This window comes from Dendrobates tinctorius, unplaced genomic scaffold (assembly GCF_039654945.1).
Source record: "Dendrobates tinctorius isolate UK_male_01 unplaced genomic scaffold, ASM3965494v1 ptg000128l, whole genome shotgun sequence".
Lineage (NCBI taxonomy): Eukaryota > Metazoa > Chordata > Amphibia > Anura > Dendrobatidae > Dendrobates > Dendrobates tinctorius.
Window position 1 is genome coordinate 1,237,197 of NW_027361796.1, and position 18,047 is coordinate 1,255,243.

An 18,047-nucleotide genomic window follows, 5' to 3' on the forward strand; every position below is an offset into this window, starting at 1 on the left:
GTGGGTTGTTGTCAGTACGCACCAGTACTTCAGACATGGACAAGTACTTCATGAACCTCTCCGTCATAGCCCACACCAACGCCAGCAGTTCTTACTTAAAGAAACTGTAGTTGTCTGGATTACGCTCGGAATCATGAAGGGACCAACTCACATAAGCGATCACCTTCTCTCTCCCGTCCTGTATCTGCGACAACACAGCCCCAAGTCCATGCAGGCTCCCGTCAGTGTGGAGAATGAACGGTTGAGAAAAGTCTATGTAAGACAATACCGGGGCTTCTGTAAGTGTCCTCTTCAGATCCTGAAAGGTCTTTTCCTGACGTTCTCCCCAACAGATGGTCCAGTTCTTTGCGCCTGAGGGCACTCCCTTCAAAAGTTCCAGCTGTGGATTCATTATGCGGGCAAAATTTTTCACGAAACGTCGGTAATACCCTGTCAGTCCCAAGAAGGCTTGGATATCTTTTGCCATCTCCAGTGTGGGCCAGTCCTGTACCACAGCAATTTTCTCTCTGGTTGGCTTTACTCTTTCAGCAGAGACAACATGGCTCAAGTACTCAATTTGGGTTCGGAACAAATTACATTTCTGAGGTTTCACCTTTCTGAAGGTGACTTAGCACTTGTTCCAGTCTTTGCAGATGGTCCTCAAAGGAAGCAGCATAAGCAATAATATCATCCAAATAGATGAGCGTGACCTTGAAGTTTAAATCACCAAAGCACCTCTCCATTAGCCGTTGGCAGTGGCTAACCCGAACGACATCTGATTGAATTCATACAGACGCATTGGGAGTATAAAGGCTTCTTGGGCCGGTCCTGCTCCGACATCGGCACTTGCCAGTATCCGCTGACGAGGTCCAACATTGAAAAGAATTTGGCTTTCCTCAACGCTGACAAGGATTCTTCATTTCTGGGTAACGGATATGCATCTTTCACAGTACAGGCATTGAGCTTATGATAATCCACACAAAAACGTAGTGTGCCATCCTTTTTCCTCACTAGCTGTCACGATCCATTTTTGGATCTGTGGCAGATTCAAGCTTTTTTCCTTTCAGGCCATTGGGGGTTAATGTCGGTTTTCCCCATGCTGGCCTGTTGGTGTAATTGCATTGCTGATAGTTCTGGTGATGTGGGTGGTGACCACTACCACCATCCTTAAAAGGTCACCTGAAGCATCAGCTGACTGTAGGTTATACAGGTCCTTGTTGGAGACCAACCAAGTTGGAGACAGGAGCTTTCTGGTGCAGTGGTGCTTCAGCTGAATGCTGTGATCTGATGCCTTACTCTGCTGTGCGGTGCATTGCAGCAGAGAAAGCTAAGTGTTGTATTTTTGTTCCCCATTCCCTGTGGTGTCTGTCTTTCCTTTCCTTTTTGTTGGATTAGTGCAGCAGTGGGACCAGTGTGCTCACCTGCCAGTTCCCTACTCAGGGATAGGAGCAGGGTAAGTGAGAAATTAGGTCTCCTGGTCGGCAACAGGGTGAAAGAACCCGTATAGGGATGATACGGAGATCAGGGAACATCCTTAGGTGAGTGCAGGAGATGTCCATTCCCCCTGTTCCCTATCGACAGGACCGCTGTTATTGTGTCCCTGGTGTTCATTTGTGTGTTTTGCCATTCGGTGACCGACCAATCGTTGCGTCATGTCTTGCTAGGACAGTCCCCTTGTGACACTATCACTATAGGGGCAGCCCATGGACTTTGACTCTCCCTTATGACGCCCTTCTGCAACATCTGGCTAAGCATACTTTTCACCTCTTGGTACAGTTGTGGAGGAATTTGTCAGTATCGCTCTCTTATGGGTGCGGCGTTTCCCGTTGGTATCTCATGGGTGATGGCTGTAGTGCAGCCAAAATCATCCTCATGACATGTGAATACGTCCTGATATCACCCCAGTAGAGCCTCCACCTGCTGGACCTGTGACAAATTAAGATCAGACAGCTCAGCCCACATCTGTTCCAATATCTGTCATCCTTCCTGAATATGCTGGGGCTCTGGTGCCAGAGAAGAATTCACTGCCACTGTTGAAGGGTCTCCTTGCTTTACCATCAGTTGTACAGCCTGTGGTGGTATCACTTCTTCGGGCATACCCATAATCCGAGCTACTTCACTCCTAGAGGAAATCATGATGTCTTGTTCTCCTAAGTTGACACAGCGTACTGGGACCATTCCATCACAAACAATGGCTAGCGAACGGGCCACAAGGAGCCTGGGAGGTAGTTGCTCTGAAATAGTAGGCTCAATTTGGATCTCTACCAGTTCAAGTGGTGTGCCAGCCCGGAGGGGCAGGGTAAGTACAGTCTGCCCTGGCGGCAGAACAAGTTTGGCTGAGACTGGAATGATCACTTTTCCCAACATCCCCCCATCACTGGAGGACTCTTGAGCATGAGCCACGTGGATCAAATGTTGAAACGCTCTCCTCTAGGGAGTGTGTGGGCTCCACTGCTTCAGAATTGCATCAGAGGGCTCACTAATGAGGAGGCTCCCGAACTCCTTTAGGACATTCATCCCCAGAGTGACGGCATGTCAACTACTTACTTCTCCATGGATCAGCACCACACGCTTTTGGAGCGCCCTCACTTGCCAGGGCCATGGGGTTCTCGGTACCGGGCCGGTTGATCTTCTCAATGGGAGTTGTCATGGCAGCAGTGACCCAGTCCGTGGCCCTGGGGCTCCATTGCAAAAGGGGTTGTTTCAGTGTGCTTATGGTGGTGAAAGTTTATAAGTGATTCGTGACGCCACCTGTGGTGTTTGGCAAATGTTAAGCCGACGCTGCAGACAGATCCTCTGAGACAGATGGTGTAGTGCAGCAATGATGTTATAGCCCTCCACAGGCAGGGCTGTAGTCCCAGGGCAGTGTAGGTGAAGTGACACTTAGATGGTGTAGTGTCGGGCGCAGGAGGGATGTAGCGGTGTCGGGCAGGCTGGCGCAGGAATAAGTGGAGGACACCAGGGCACGTAGTTCCAAAGCTTTACTCACAGTCTGTTGTGGTACAGGTGCCCACATCCGTGCCGTGTCCTCCAGGTCAGGAGCTCAGCCAACTTCCAGGCAAGATGAAGTACTCCTTTCCAACACTCCGCCAACATATGTGCCTTTTCTGAACGTCTCCCTCTTAGCGCCTTTGAGTGAAGTATTCACAGTACTGAGTTACACTGGAGTTCCTCCTGTCAGATGTTCCTAAGAATTCTACTTGTACGGCAGACAGCTGTAGCCTGCTTCGGGGACTCCTTCTACCTAGTCCCGACTCACACACGTTGCTGTTGTGCCCCCAAGTCGGGTGTGGGAATAAAGTGATCACTACTTCTATTCCTCCGGTGTCTGCTGCAGGACCATTAGTATCCATACAACCTTGGGGACCGGACCCCGGCCTTGCGTTTAGAACTTGGGAAGGGTTCTCCTCTAACCCTGGTCCTTGTTCTCTTATTCTCCTCACGTTCCGTATTAATCCTTTCTTTCTTATGGAGAGTCAGGCTTTCTATCCATGTTCCTTTCTTGTGCCAGCAGACCCAGATCACTGAGGTCGGCTGCAGCACTTCCTTCATCCATCCCACTCAGGGGATCTCCTTTCACATACTGACCTCATCAGACTCCTGTGACTAACTGACTCAATCCTATCCTCTTCCCGCTCTTTTAGTGCAAACTACTTTCCACCCGCCTCCCAGCACGCTTCGTGTTCCAAGCAGGGAGCCACCAAAGGGTGCTTTGCTACACTACTATGTTGTGTGGGATGCAGGTTTTGGAGTGTGGTCAGGTGTCTCCACCTTACCTGGATAGTGGGGCACCACACCTCAGGAGGAGGTGCAGTACCTCTGTGGCGACTGAACCCTCAGGGGCGCCACACGTTCATCTCAGGTCCTTGCCACAAATAGTTATCTGCATCCACACCACTCCAGTGACTGGAATGGGCAAGTGATTGGCAGCTGTCAACTTTATCACCGGGCCCTACTCAGGCTGCATTGCTTCAGGAAAATGTTACCGGAAATAGGTTTCAGGCATCGTAGCCACCCGCAAGACAGTATCCACCAGGCAACATACTGCTCGACTGTCCATTTTGGCCCAGACCAAAGGGCATGTTGAGACTAGATTTGTGGGACTTCTACTTCTCCCTTGTGGCTGTTCAGGCTCCGGGCGGCGTCCCCCTGGCTCGGAGCCTTCTATTTTAACGGACGACATTGTTGGAGTCTTCCCCGACATGGACACTCTCTAGCCAAGTGTCCAATCTCTCCACAATTAAAGCAGGTGAGGGGTCTCTGTTGGCGGAACATTTTTGATTCCCGTTGGAGGTCCAGGTCAACTCTGCCCCTGGCACAATTAGGGTACCCCCAGACTTCTTTGCCTTAGCCAACTCCCCTCCAATATCTTGAAGTTCTTTCCGCAATTCTTCCACCCATTGGGGTTCGGTGATCTTGTTTACAGATACCTCTTCACTCTGGACCCTCCCTACTGGGACTGTGACCCCCTGCTCTTGTTCCCGTGTGCGTGCTTCACTTCCTACCTCAGAAAAGGTCAGGCGAGTGTTCACCCACATGCACTCTCGTAGGGCCTGTTTTGTCAGCACGTCCCACAAGCCCATCATCAACTGGTCCCGCAGCATTACGTCAGTAGGGCCTACACCTATGCCGTCTTTTCTAACGATAACAGTGTGTAACTCCTGAAGAGCATTCATGTACTGGGTCACAGTCTCCCCTCCCTCTGCATATGACTAAATAGATGCATCCTCAGCTCCCCTACATACGTAGGGTCCCCCTGAGCCTCTTCCAAAATTTGCAGCACCTTGTTAAAGGTGTCCCGTTCTGGTGGGTCGTAACATAACTAGTTTCTAGCTTCTCCATCTAACGCCATTATGGCCACCTCGGCTTCCAATGCAGTGGTCATGGGGTGCATTCTCATCATCCCCCTAATGCGTTCAGTCCAGCTCCATAACATGGTATTGTTCCCCACAAACTTAGAGAGATTGTTCAATATTGCCCCCAGGGAAATACTGGACCTAGGGCCAACCCCAACTGCTTGGTCTGCCGCCTCCATGCTGTTAGACTGCAACCTGCCTACAACTACCAAATATAAGATCAAGCAGGAAAGCAGGATGCAGTGACAAGCAGGAGGCAGATCAAGAGTTAAATAGTATTTAATACAGGGAAGGAAGAGAATAAGGGAGGAATGGAGGTTAAGGTTCAAAATGAGAATAAGTGTTCAATAAACATCAGTCTGATGTTTCCGGAGGATGGAGGCTTGGAGATCCCTCAGTAGTGCCGTAAGTGACGCGTGATGTCTCTGGCCTAGTCTCGGAGGAATGTGAGGCTCTCCTATGCGTAGGCCCGTAGTGCCAGAGCGAAGTGTCGGTGGCGGAGGCGTCGGTTGCGCCGGCGTAGAAGGATCGAGGTCAGAAGTGGGGCTGGGGATATGCTAGCTGACTCTGCATGTTTCCCCCGGTCAGGCCTATCTCTGATCCGCCCCCTGCAGTCAGGTGCAAAGGTCTGTCCAGGTCAGAAAGTACTGCCCCCAGCAACAATGGTGACAGCCCCAATAGATCCGGCCCTGATACGAGAGAGGTACCACTAGCCTGGTCTCTCTCACTACATCTAAGCTGGAGATCAGAAAGTGCGCAAAAGAGCAGAGAGTTTATGGCCATCAGGGAGAGTGCAGGAGGGTATGCAGCACACTTCTCACCCAGAGCAGCAGCGCCAAGACATTCTGCAGCCAGGCTTACCCACACACTTCAGTGGTATAGTGACAGAGGAGAGCACCGTACTCCCAGATAAACATAGGGCAGCGCTCGTGCGAAGAAGCGTGGGCCGACTACAGGACCCTGGGGAATGGTCCCCTTTGCTGGCAAGTGCGGATCAGCCCACGCTTGGTACAGGGACTCTGGCAGCTTCCTTCCCTTTGGCTGCACAAACTTATGGACTAGGGGCTCAGTGGGCAGAACCGGTGACCACCCATTGCAGGCAGAAGCTGAACCGTGCTTTGCTAATGGCATCTGAGGACTATACGCCAACCGTTGTTGGTACTACCACCCCTGTCGGACTGGATGAAGACCTGAGAAGACCACAATAGGTGCCAGGGCAGAATGGACACATGGGTCAGAATGGAGACACGGTGCAGGATGGAGACACGGGGCAGAATGGAGACACTGGGCAGAATGGAGACATGGGACACAATGGAGACATTGGACAGAATGGAGACATGGGGCAGAATGGAGACACTGGGCAGAATGAAGACATGGGACAGAATGGAGACATGGGACAGAATGGAGACATGGGGCAGAATGGAGACACGGGGCAGAATGGATACAAGGAGCAGGATGGGAGACGCGGGGGCAGGATGTAAACACGTGGTGCAGAATGGTGACATAACGAAGAATGGAGACATGTGGCAGAACAGAGACACAGGGGAGAATAGAAACACAGGACAGAATGGAGACACGGGGCAGAATGGAAACACGGGGCAGAATGGAGACATGGAGCAGAATAGAAACATGGAACAGGATGGAGACACAGGGGGCAGGATGGAGACACAGGGGACAGGACGGAAACATGGATCAGGATGGAGATATGGTGCAGGATGGAGACATGGTGCAGGATGGAGACAGATGGGGCAGGATGGAGACAGATGGGGCAGGATGGAGACAGATGGGGCAGGATCATGGAGTAGGATGGAGGCAGATTGGGCAGGATGGAGACATGGAGCAGGATGGAGATGATGGAGACAGATGGGGCAGGATCATGGGGCAGATGGAGCAGGATCATGAGACAGATGTGGCAGGATCATGGGACAGATGGGGCAGGATCATGGGACAAATGAGGCAGGATCATGGGACATTGCATGGGGCAGAATGGATACTCATGAGGCAGTATGAGAGAACATATGAGACCAGGATGAGAGAACATGGCTGGAGCCAGAAATGAGCCACACGGGGGGCCAGGATGGGGAACATTATTACCATAGGGACTCATTAAGGGATATTATTACTGCAGTGAACTATTTTATTTTTTCAGGATACTGTTTTAAATGGGGGAGGCGGTCCTGTTACTGTGCTGAATAACACTATGTCTCCTTTTTTCTTCATCTGGTGTAGTTTAGAAGTTGGGAAAAAATTAAGCAATTTGTTCTGCAAGCGGTGCTCTAGATAACTGTGTTATTTCCTGCAGAGATGAGCCCTGAAAAAAAGAAGTGATGGTCTGTACTGGATGAAGATGAAAAGCAAAGATGAAGGAATATACCTAGAGACGTCACTGGTGAGTCAGTGTGTTACCTGTACACTGACACTATAACCTGTACAATATATACAGTGCTCATGTGTATAATGTCACTGTTGATCACTGTATTACCTGTACACTGATATTGTACACAGAGCTCCTGTGTATAATGTCACCGGTAATCACTGCATTACCTGTACACAGACACTGCATACTAAGTACAGTATAGATCTTCTGTGTATAATTGCACTTATGATGATATTAGTATTGTGTACTCAGTCATTATGTGGTGGTAATATGCTGTCCGGCCATGGTGTGGCGGTATTTGTTCCTTGTATGTGCTATTATTTGGTCACTATGTGGTGGTAATATGTAGTCTGGAAATGGTGTGGTGGTATTTTTTCCTTGTATGTGGTATTATTGGTCACCATGTGGTGGTAATATATAATTGGGACATGGTGCAGTGGTATTTCTCCCTTGTATGTGATATTATTCGGTCACTGTGGTGGTAATATGTGGTCTAGACATGGTGTGGTGGTATTTGTTCCTTGTATGTATTATTATAGGTCACTATGTGGTGGTAATATGGTGTCTGGTCATGGTGCGGTGGTATTTGTTCCCTGCATGTTATAATATTGATAATTTTAAAAATTGAAAAATGAATAAAAATATACCTCAGTTGTATTGGACATTTCAACAAATGTTTAATAGGTTAGAGTAGATTAGGGCCCAGGAAAAGAGTCTACCTTGTCATGGTGGCTGCTTAAAAAATCTTTTGGCCAAACAAAAGCTGCTTACTATGTGTCTGATATGGTGATGGGAACTGTTAATGTGTGATTGGTGAGAAGTGGAGTTTTTCCAAGAGAGAGCGGTGGGACTGTAGACAGTTCGAGGGGTGAAGGTGGGGCTGGGGTCAAGCCTAGGTGGAGTCTCAAGGGGGCCCAGAGAATTTTGCCAATATAGGGCTCTGAAATTCCTAGTGGCAGCCCTGGTCACAGCTGATAGACTATAAGGATGGATGATAACCTAGGCTACAAGCTTTAAACAGGTAGAGACTACTGATGAGTAGTGTTGAGCATTCCGATACTGCAAGTATCGGGTATCGGCCGATACTTGCTGTATCGGAATTCCGATACCGACTTCCGATATTTTTTCAATATCGGAATTCGGCATCGGAATCGGAAGTTCAGTTGATTGACGGCCTGACGTCATCATGATGCGCGGTGTGTGCGCATCATGATGCGCCGTCATTTCGGGCCTTCCGGGGGTCTCTGCCGGCCTGCCGGGGGGCTGTGCCGGCCTGCCGGGGGGCTGTGTGGACTGCCCGGGGTCTGTACCGGCCTGCCGGGGGGCTGTGCCGGCCTGCCGGTGGTCTGTGCACCCTGTGGGGGTCTGTACCGGCCTGCCGGGGGGCTGTGCCGGCCTGCCGGTGGTCTGTGCACCCTGTGGGGGTCTGTACCGGCCTGCCGGGGGGCTGTGCCGGCCTGCCGGGGGGCTGTGCTGATGTCCGGGGGTCTGTGCAAGCATCGTCCGATGGGACTACAAGTCCCATCGGGCGATGCCTGCTACCATGACAGTGATTGACACATTAGCCAATGATGGGACAGTAGTAGTCCCATCATCCGGCTAATGTGTTAAATGTTAAAAAAAAAAAATACTACATACATACTACATGCTACATACATACTACATGCTACATACATACTACATATATATTACATACATACTACATACATGCTACATACATGCTACATACATGCTGCATGCTACATACATACTACATACATACTACATACATACTACATGCATGCTACATGCATGCTACATACATACTACATGCATGCTACATACATACTACATGCATGCTACATACATACTACATACTACATATATACTACATGCATGCTACATACATACTACATGCTACATACATACCACATACATGCTACATACATACTACATATATACTACATACATACTACATGCATACTACATGCATACTACATACATACTACATGCATGCTACATACATACTACATGCATGCTACATACATACTACATGCTACATACATACCACATACATACTACATACATACTACATACTACATATATACTACATGCATGCTACATACATACTACATGCTACATACATACTACATGCTACATACATACCACATACATACTACATACATACTACATACATACTACATGCTACATACATACTACATATATACTACATGCATGCTACATACATACTACATGCTACATACATACCACATACATACCACACACATGCTACATACATACTACATGCATACTACATGCATACTACATACATACTACATGCATACTACATACATACTACATGCTACATACATACCACATACATACTACATACTATATACATACTACATGCTACATACATACTACATATATACTACATGCATGCTACATACATACTACATGCTACATACATACCACATACATACCACATACATACTACATGCATACTACATACATACTACATGCATGCTACATACATACTACATGCTACATACATACCACATACATACTACATACATACTACATGCTACATACATACTACATATATACTACATGCATGCTACATACATACTACATGCTACATACATACCACATACATACTACATACATACTACATATATACTACATGCATGCTACATACATACTACATATATACTACATGCATGCTACATACATACTACATATATACTACATGCATGCTACATACATACTGCATGCTACATGCATGCTACATACATACTACATACATACTACATATATACTACATACATACAATACATTCATACAATACATACATAGACATACAGTACATATAACATAGAGTAACATACTTACCAATACTTGTCACATTGTTCCCCGAAGCCATTGTCTTTTCCGGAATAAATATTAATATAACAAACCACAAAAATACTCACCCACGATCCGAAGCAGTCCACGAGTGTGTCCCACGACGATCTTGGGTAGAGAACTGCAGCATCAGATGATGTTGCCGTTCTCTACGGGCTGCAGGAATCCAATGACGGAAGGTAGGTATCCTTCCGCACTGTATTCCTCCGCCACTTAAAAAAAAAAAGTCCCTAGTCTCACTTTATGCCATTGCTGTGTGGGAAATTCCCACACAGCAATGGCATAAAGTGAGACTAGGGACTTTTTTGTTGTATGTATGTAGCATGCATGTAGCATGCAGTATGTATGTAGCATGCATGTAGTATATATGTAGTATGTATGTAGCATGCATGTAGTATATATGTATGAATGTATGTAGCATGTAGTATGTATGTAGTATGTATGTGGTATGTATGTAGTATGTATGTAGTATGTATGTAGCATGCATGTAGTATGTATGTAGTATATATGTAGTATGTATGTAGCATGTAGTATGTATGTAGCATGCATGTAGTATATATGTAGTATATATGTAGCATGTAGCATGTATGTAGTATGTATGTGGTATGTATGTAGCATGTAGTATGTATGTAGCATGCATGTAGTATATACGTAGTATGTATGTAGCATGTAGTATGTATGTAGCATGCATGTAGTATATATGTAGTATGTATGTAGCATGTAGTATGTATGTAGCATGCATGTAGTATATATGTGGTATGTATGTAGCATGTAGTATGTATGTAGCATGCATGTAGTATATATGTAGTATGTAGCATGTAGTATGTATGTAGCATGCATGTAGTATATATGTAGTATGTAGCATGTAGTATGTATGTAGCATGCATGTAGCATGTACTATGTATGTAGCATGCATGTAGTATATATGTGTTATGTATGTAGCATGTAGCATGCATGTAGCATGCATGTAGTATGTATGTAGTATGTATGTAGTATATATGTGGTATGTATGTAGCATGTAGTATGTATGTAGCATGTAGTATGTATGTAGCATGCAGTATGTATGTAGCATGCATGTAGTATATATGTAGTATGTATGTAGTATATATGTAGTATGTATGTTGCATGTAGTATTTATGTAGTATGAATGTAGCATGTATGTAGCATGTATGTAGTATGAATGTAGCATGTATGTAGTATGCATGTTGTATGTATGTAGCATGTAATTTTTTTTTTTTTTTTTACATTCAACACATTAGCCGGATGATGGGACTACTACTGTCCCATCATTGGCTAATGTGTCAATCACTGTCATGGTAGCAGGCATCGCCCGATGGGACTTGTAGTCCCATCGGACGATGCCTGCGCAGACCCCCGAAGCCTGCACAGACCACCGGCAGGCCGGCACAGCCCCCCGGCAGGCCGGCACAGCCCCCCGGAGCCTGCACAGACCACCGGCAGGCCGGCACAGCCCCCCGGCAGGCCGGCACAGCCCCCCGGAGCCTGCACAGCCCCCCGGCAGGCCGGCACAGCCCCCCGGCAGGCCGGCACAGCCCCCCGGAGCCTGCACAGACCACCGGCAGGCCGGCACAGCCCCCCGGCAGGCCGGCACAGACCACCGGAGCCTGCACAGACCCCCTGGCAGGCCGGCACAGCCCCCCGAAAGGCCCGTACAGACCCCAGAGAGGCTGTACAAGGGCAGGAAAGGGTTTTTCTTATTCCGATACCGGAAGTCCCATAGACTTGAATGGGACTTCCGGTATCGGAATCGGCGATACCGATACTTTTTTTAAAGATCAGCCGATACCATCCGATACGATACTTTGAAGTATCGGACGGTATCGCTCAACTCTACTGATGAGCAAATATACTCGTTGCTCGTGTTTCCCCGAGCATGCTCGGGTGGCCGCTGAATATTTTAGCATGCTCAGAGATTTAGTGTCTGTCGATTCAACTGCATGATTTGTGGCTACTGGACAGGCTGAATACATGTGAGGAATGCCTGTTTGTTAGGGAATTCCCACATGTAATCAGGCTGTCCAGCAGTCATAAATCATGCAGCTAAGGCGACAGAAACTAAATCTCCGAGCACGCCAAAATACTCGGAGATCACCTGAGCAACAAGTATACTCGCTCATCACTAGTAGAGACCGATCAATCCAGGGCAGCAGGAGGGGAGAATCCGCCAGGGAACCGTCTATCCGACTAGTCTACAGCTTGGCTTTGTCATCGGTGGCTTTCAAAATAGGCTTGTCTCTAAAACGCCAAAGTGTTTCAGAGTCCAACATACAAGGCTGAGTTCATACATACTGGCAGGTCCACTTTAAATGCTCTTTATTTTTGTCGTATTATACTTTGTACTACTCTTTTTAAAGCGTAACCTTTTATTTCAGAAATCAATAGTACACATGAAAATAAGACAGGTTTCAATAATGCCCACCACATCTTAATCTGTGGCCGACACAAGAGCCTCTAATTCATTCATTTTGTTTGCAAGACTTCTTGCATTCGCCAGCAGACATTTAATACTATTAGCACATTTATTACTCCTAATCACCTGCCTACTTTCCTTGGTTACAGCCCCTTAAAAATCCTTATTTCCTCTTACTATGATCAGTGTTCTGCCTGCTCTTTGTCCCCTTTTTTGCACAACATCTCTCCATCTCCCCAGATCCTAGATACTGTAGAAAGCTCCTGCATCCATCTGACCATTTTTGCCCCATCACAGCTGCTCCCTCCCTATTAAGGTAAAGCCCGCCCCTAGAGCTTGTAACCAACAGAGAAGTCAGACCAGATCTCCATTAACCCAAACCCTTCTTTCTTGTACCAATTTCCAAGCCACTTATTTAACACCCTTAGCTCCTGCTGTCTTTATAGTGATGCCTGTTGCACTGGAAGTATTTCTGGTAATACCACCTTGGAGGTCCTGGACTTCAGCTCCTCTCCTATTTCCTTCCCTACTTCCATACTAGTTTTCATCTTCCATCACCTTCTGACTTTCGCCATTTACATTTGAGGAAAAAGAGGTTGATTAAATCTTCTATACTAATATATCTATAATATAACCAGGGGAGCATCACTCTGTCTAAAGCCTTTATAGACTGTGCAAGCGCGACACGCCTGTGCAGTCTGGACCCAGAGTGACGCATCCCCACAGAGTGACGCATCCCCCCAGGAGATCGCGGTATGCGTAAGCACTGAACGCATACCGTGATCTCTGCAACACCTTACCGAACCCGGTGTTGCTGTTGCCGACAGGGTCTTGCGTCTTCAGGTGATGTCTGGAGTGGGCGTGTTGTAGCGCCGGAATCGGCGCCTGTGCAGTCTGCGCTTACCGCCGCCATTTTCTTGAAGACACACTGCAGGGTGTCTCCAAGAACATGGTGGTGGAAAGCGAGGACTGTGCAGGCGCCGAGTCCAGCACCGCAACACGCCCAGAACAGGACAGCGCTGGACACAGGGAAGAAAGGGGAGTATAAATGGGTTTTTTTTTGTAATGTGTGCAGTTTAATAGGGGTGAAGGGGACCATTCATATCAGGATTGGGGGTGAGGGGACCATGCATACCACGAAAGGGGGGTGAGGGGACCATGCATACCACAAAAAGGGGGGTGAGGGGACCATTCATACTCGGATAGGGGAGTGAGAGGACCATGCTTACCAGGATTCGGGGGTGAGGGGACCATGCATACCAGGATAGGGGGGTGAGGGGACCATGCATACCAGGATAGGGGGGTGAGGGGACCATGCATACCAGGATAGGGGGGTTAGAGGACCATGCATACCAGGATTGGGGGGTGAGAGGACCATGCATACCAGGATAGGGGGGTGAGAGGACCATGCATACCAGGATTGGGGAGTGAGAGGACCATGCATACCAGGATTAGGGGGTGAGAGGACCATGCATACAAGGAGGGGGGTGATAGGACCATGCATTCCAGGATTGGGGGTGAGAGGACAATGCATACCAGGATAGGGGGGTGAGGGGACCATGCATACCAGGATAGGGGAGTGAGAGGGCCATGCATACCAGGATAGGGGGGTGAGAGGACTATGCATACCAGGATTGGGGGGTGAGAGGACCATGCATACCAGGATTGGGGGTGAGAGGACCATGCATACCAGGATAGGGGGGTGAGGGGACCATGCATACTAGGATAGGGGAGTGAGAGGACTATGCATACCAGGATTGGGGGGTGAGAGGACCATGCATACCAGGATAGGGGGGTGAGGGGACCATGCATACCACGAAAGGGGGGTGAGGGGACCATGCATACTAGGATAGGGGAGTGAGAGGACCATGCATACCAGGATTGGGTGGTGAGGGGATCATACATACCAGGATAGGGGGGTGAGAGGGCCATGCACACCAGGATAGGGGGGTCAGAGGACCATGCATACCAGGATTGGGGGGTGAGAGGACCATGCATACCAGGATAGGGGATGAAAGGACCATGCATACCAGGATAGGGGGGTGAGAGGACCATGCATACCAGGATAGGGGGGTGAGAGGACCATGCATACCAGGATTGGGGGGGTGAGAGGACCATGCATACCAGGATAGGGGGGTGAGGGGACCATGCATACCAGGATAGGTCAGTGAGGGGACCATGCATACCAGGATTGGGGGGTGAGAGGACCATGCATACCAGGATTGGGGGGTGAGGGCACCTTACATACCACGATATGGATGAGGGCGTGCCATGCATACCAGGATTGGGGAGTGAGGGAACCATGAATACCAGTATATGGATAAGGGGGTACCATGTATACCAGGATTGGGGGGTGAGGGTACCATACATACCAGGATAGGGATGAGGGGTGCAGCACATACCAGGATGGGAGACCATATACCAATAAATGCCCCCCACCCGGGCGTAGAACGGGTTCATAGCTAGTATATATATATATGTGCATGAGGAGGAAAAGGAGCTACGAGGTGAATATAGTAAAAATATTACTACTTTATTGAACAATTTATCAAGAAATACATAATGAAATAACCATAAATGTAAACATCACAAGACTGCAGCAAGATAATCCAGGTGCATCACAAGGGAATTGCGGTGCCTGTTCATGCATAAACAACATATGAGTGTAAAATAAATGGAAAGTGCAAGTGCTTAATGATTTTATGCATATAGGAAGGCTCCAGGTAGCGGTCCAAAATAATAATAGCCCATAAGTAGGAATGACCATAAGAAGTTACATGGAGGACCGAAAACCAGGGAACTCACCAAGATGTATAGGACACCGTAAACGACCCCGAACTGGGTATGAAACGCCCCAACGCACGTTTCGCGTGCACAAGGCACCACTTCCTCAAGACTCCCCTTGAGGAAGCGGTGCCATGAAATCAGATTCTATGTCCCTGCATCATGCTACTCCTAAATTAGGCTAGTTTCACACTAGCGTTTATTCCACGCAGCGCACGGCGCCGCTAAGCCCCGCCCCCTGCCGGCTCCCTGCCCACCCCATCCGGTCATCGCCGCCTACTATCGCACATGGACACTTGCGATCTGCGCACCCTATCTTTAGCATAGGGTGCGCAGATCGTGCGCTGGCCGTGCGCTAGTAGGATTTTGGCGTGCGCTGTGTACTTTTGAAGGTGTGCCCGTGTGTGCCGAACGCAGCATGTTGCATTTCGACGCGCTCGGCGCACCTTCAAAAGTGCACAGCGCACGACAAAATCCTACTAGCGCAAGGCCAGCGCACCCTATGCTAAAGATAGGGTGCGCAGATTGCAAGCGTCCATGTGCGATAGTAGGCGGCGATGACCGGATGGGGCGGGCAGGGAGCCGGCAGGGAGCGGGGCTTAGTGGCGCCATGCGCTGCGTGGAATAAACGCTAGTGTGAAACTAGCCTTACATAGCAAAAACCTATATAATACAATAATGATGTAATGCAGCATATTGTCAAAGACACTGATCTCTTATGAAGCACTGCCACATAATATGGCAGACACAGAATAACACCAGCTGCCGTGGCAAAGCATCGGCACCAATCACTTTGTGATCTGTGAATTTGCGTTGTCTACAGCTTTGCAGATGAACTGAAAGGCTGTTTTCACACATTGCATTGTTGCGACAATTGCAGCAAAAAACATTACCGTTCTCTTGCGATTGCGTCAAAAAACACAATGCAGCTGCATGTGAACCCAGCATAACTTAGACATTTCCACTTCACAATATTACTAATAGAACTTAAGCATCACATCAAAGTACATTTTAATTAATAGATCTTGGAAAAAAAATATCAGTTCTACAATTGAAAGTGTTTAAAAAAAAATGTTCCTGTGCTCAGATAATCTTATGAATGTGCCCGAGTGTAATCATGATTAAGAATGTGTGTTCACCTGAAACGCGTTGATGCGAGCGTTATACTAAATCGAACTCACTTGCCTTTTCATGCCCTGTGTATGGATTTCATTTAAATAAAGAAGAATCTACTCGTGAAGCTGGACTATTTCTTCATTTATCACCCAAGTGTAATGGCTGTGTCTCACCGTGCAGGAACATGGTCTGATCATACCACAGCTCCTGGGCAGGGGAGGAAGCAAGATAGAGTATACAGATATTACAGCACGGGATCACAGCTGATTCTTTGCGTGAGGTAAACAATGTTTTTATACAGGCAGGGGAATGTTATACCTCACAGAAACCAGCAGCTGTGATCCCGTGTATCTGTATGTTCTCTTACGTCCTCTCCTGCCCAGGAGCTGTGGTATGATCAGACCATGCTCCAGCACGGTCAGACACAGCCATTACACAGGACACAGCAGAAACACATTTATAAGATTACCTCAGCACAGGAACATTTTATTTAACACATCCAATTGTGGAAGTTATTTTTATTCCAAGATGTATTGATTAAGATGTACTTTGTTCGTGAGCTAACCGCATTAAATGGGGCTGATCTAGCATATTAAAAATTTCACGGATTGGCAAAAAAATAATTTGATTTTAATAATAGATCCGGTTATATATTTCCTTTAATAAATTCAAGTATTGCAAAGAACAGTTATTACCCATTTGTTTCTGTTTACAGGTCAGCATCTCTACAGTCGGATATGGAGATACCTATCCAGAAACTCAACTTGGCCGGCTATTTGCTTTCTTATGTATTGCTTTTGGGATTATTTTAAATGGAATGCCCATTTCTATTCTGTATAATAAGTTTTCCGATTACTACAGCAAGCTAAAAGCATATGAGTATACTACCATTCGAAAGAAAAGAGGAAAAGTTCATTTTACTGGTCGAGCCATGAAGAAGATATCAGAATGTTGTACCGGAGAACCAACACAATATATCCCAGGACATCACTAAAAAGTCCTGTTCTGTAAAATAATATCAATGTATGGTATATTATAAAATATAAGCAGAAACAATTGTACTCACCTTGAGGAGAGCTGAAACTAACTGAAGTTTATAAAAAGTCCAGATATTGGTAATATTTTTGCTGGACCGTCTCATACTTGATATTCATCATGTTTTTTTATTTTTGGACTAAATTTCAAAGAAAATACTATAACCAATAAGTAACTTCTACACAGAAAAAAAAATAAAATAAAAAAGACACCCAAAGGATATCCACAGTACCTGCCAAAAAGGCATTTTTTATAGGGGTCTATGGATCAATTGAATATTTCCATTTAGGTTGAAATGCATTATGACTGTTTTATAGAGATGAATGATTAAGTTCCAGGCCCCTAGTCTAAAGGTCTCATCAGTATTCCATGGCCTTGGACCATGAATGTGATCCCTGTGAACTGCTTCCTATATGCCTGAACCCTTCTGATTTGTAGGCCCGATGTGACATCACACTTGCATTTTAACGGGCCTACTAATAAAAGTAGTCGGTGGGGACGCAAGCAAGTACTGTGACAAAATTATTGTTATTGTGAACAGTTAAGTAAGTTGAAGATGAATTGATCTCTAAAACTGCTAAAGTAA

The 18,047-nt window shown here is 47.0% G+C and overlaps 1 protein-coding gene across 1 annotated transcript in view; it reads left to right on the forward strand.

Moving 5' to 3' along the window:
- Positions 1-17,420, forward strand: part of KCNV2 (potassium voltage-gated channel modifier subfamily V member 2) — a 60,133-nt gene extending 42,713 nt beyond the window's left edge. Inside the window, exon 2 of the mRNA XM_073542608.1 lies at positions 17,142-17,420. Coding sequence (XP_073398709.1) covers positions 17,142-17,420 — 279 coding nt within the window. The remainder of the gene's footprint in view (positions 1-17,141) is intronic.
- The last annotated feature ends 627 nt before the right edge of the window (positions 17,421-18,047 follow it).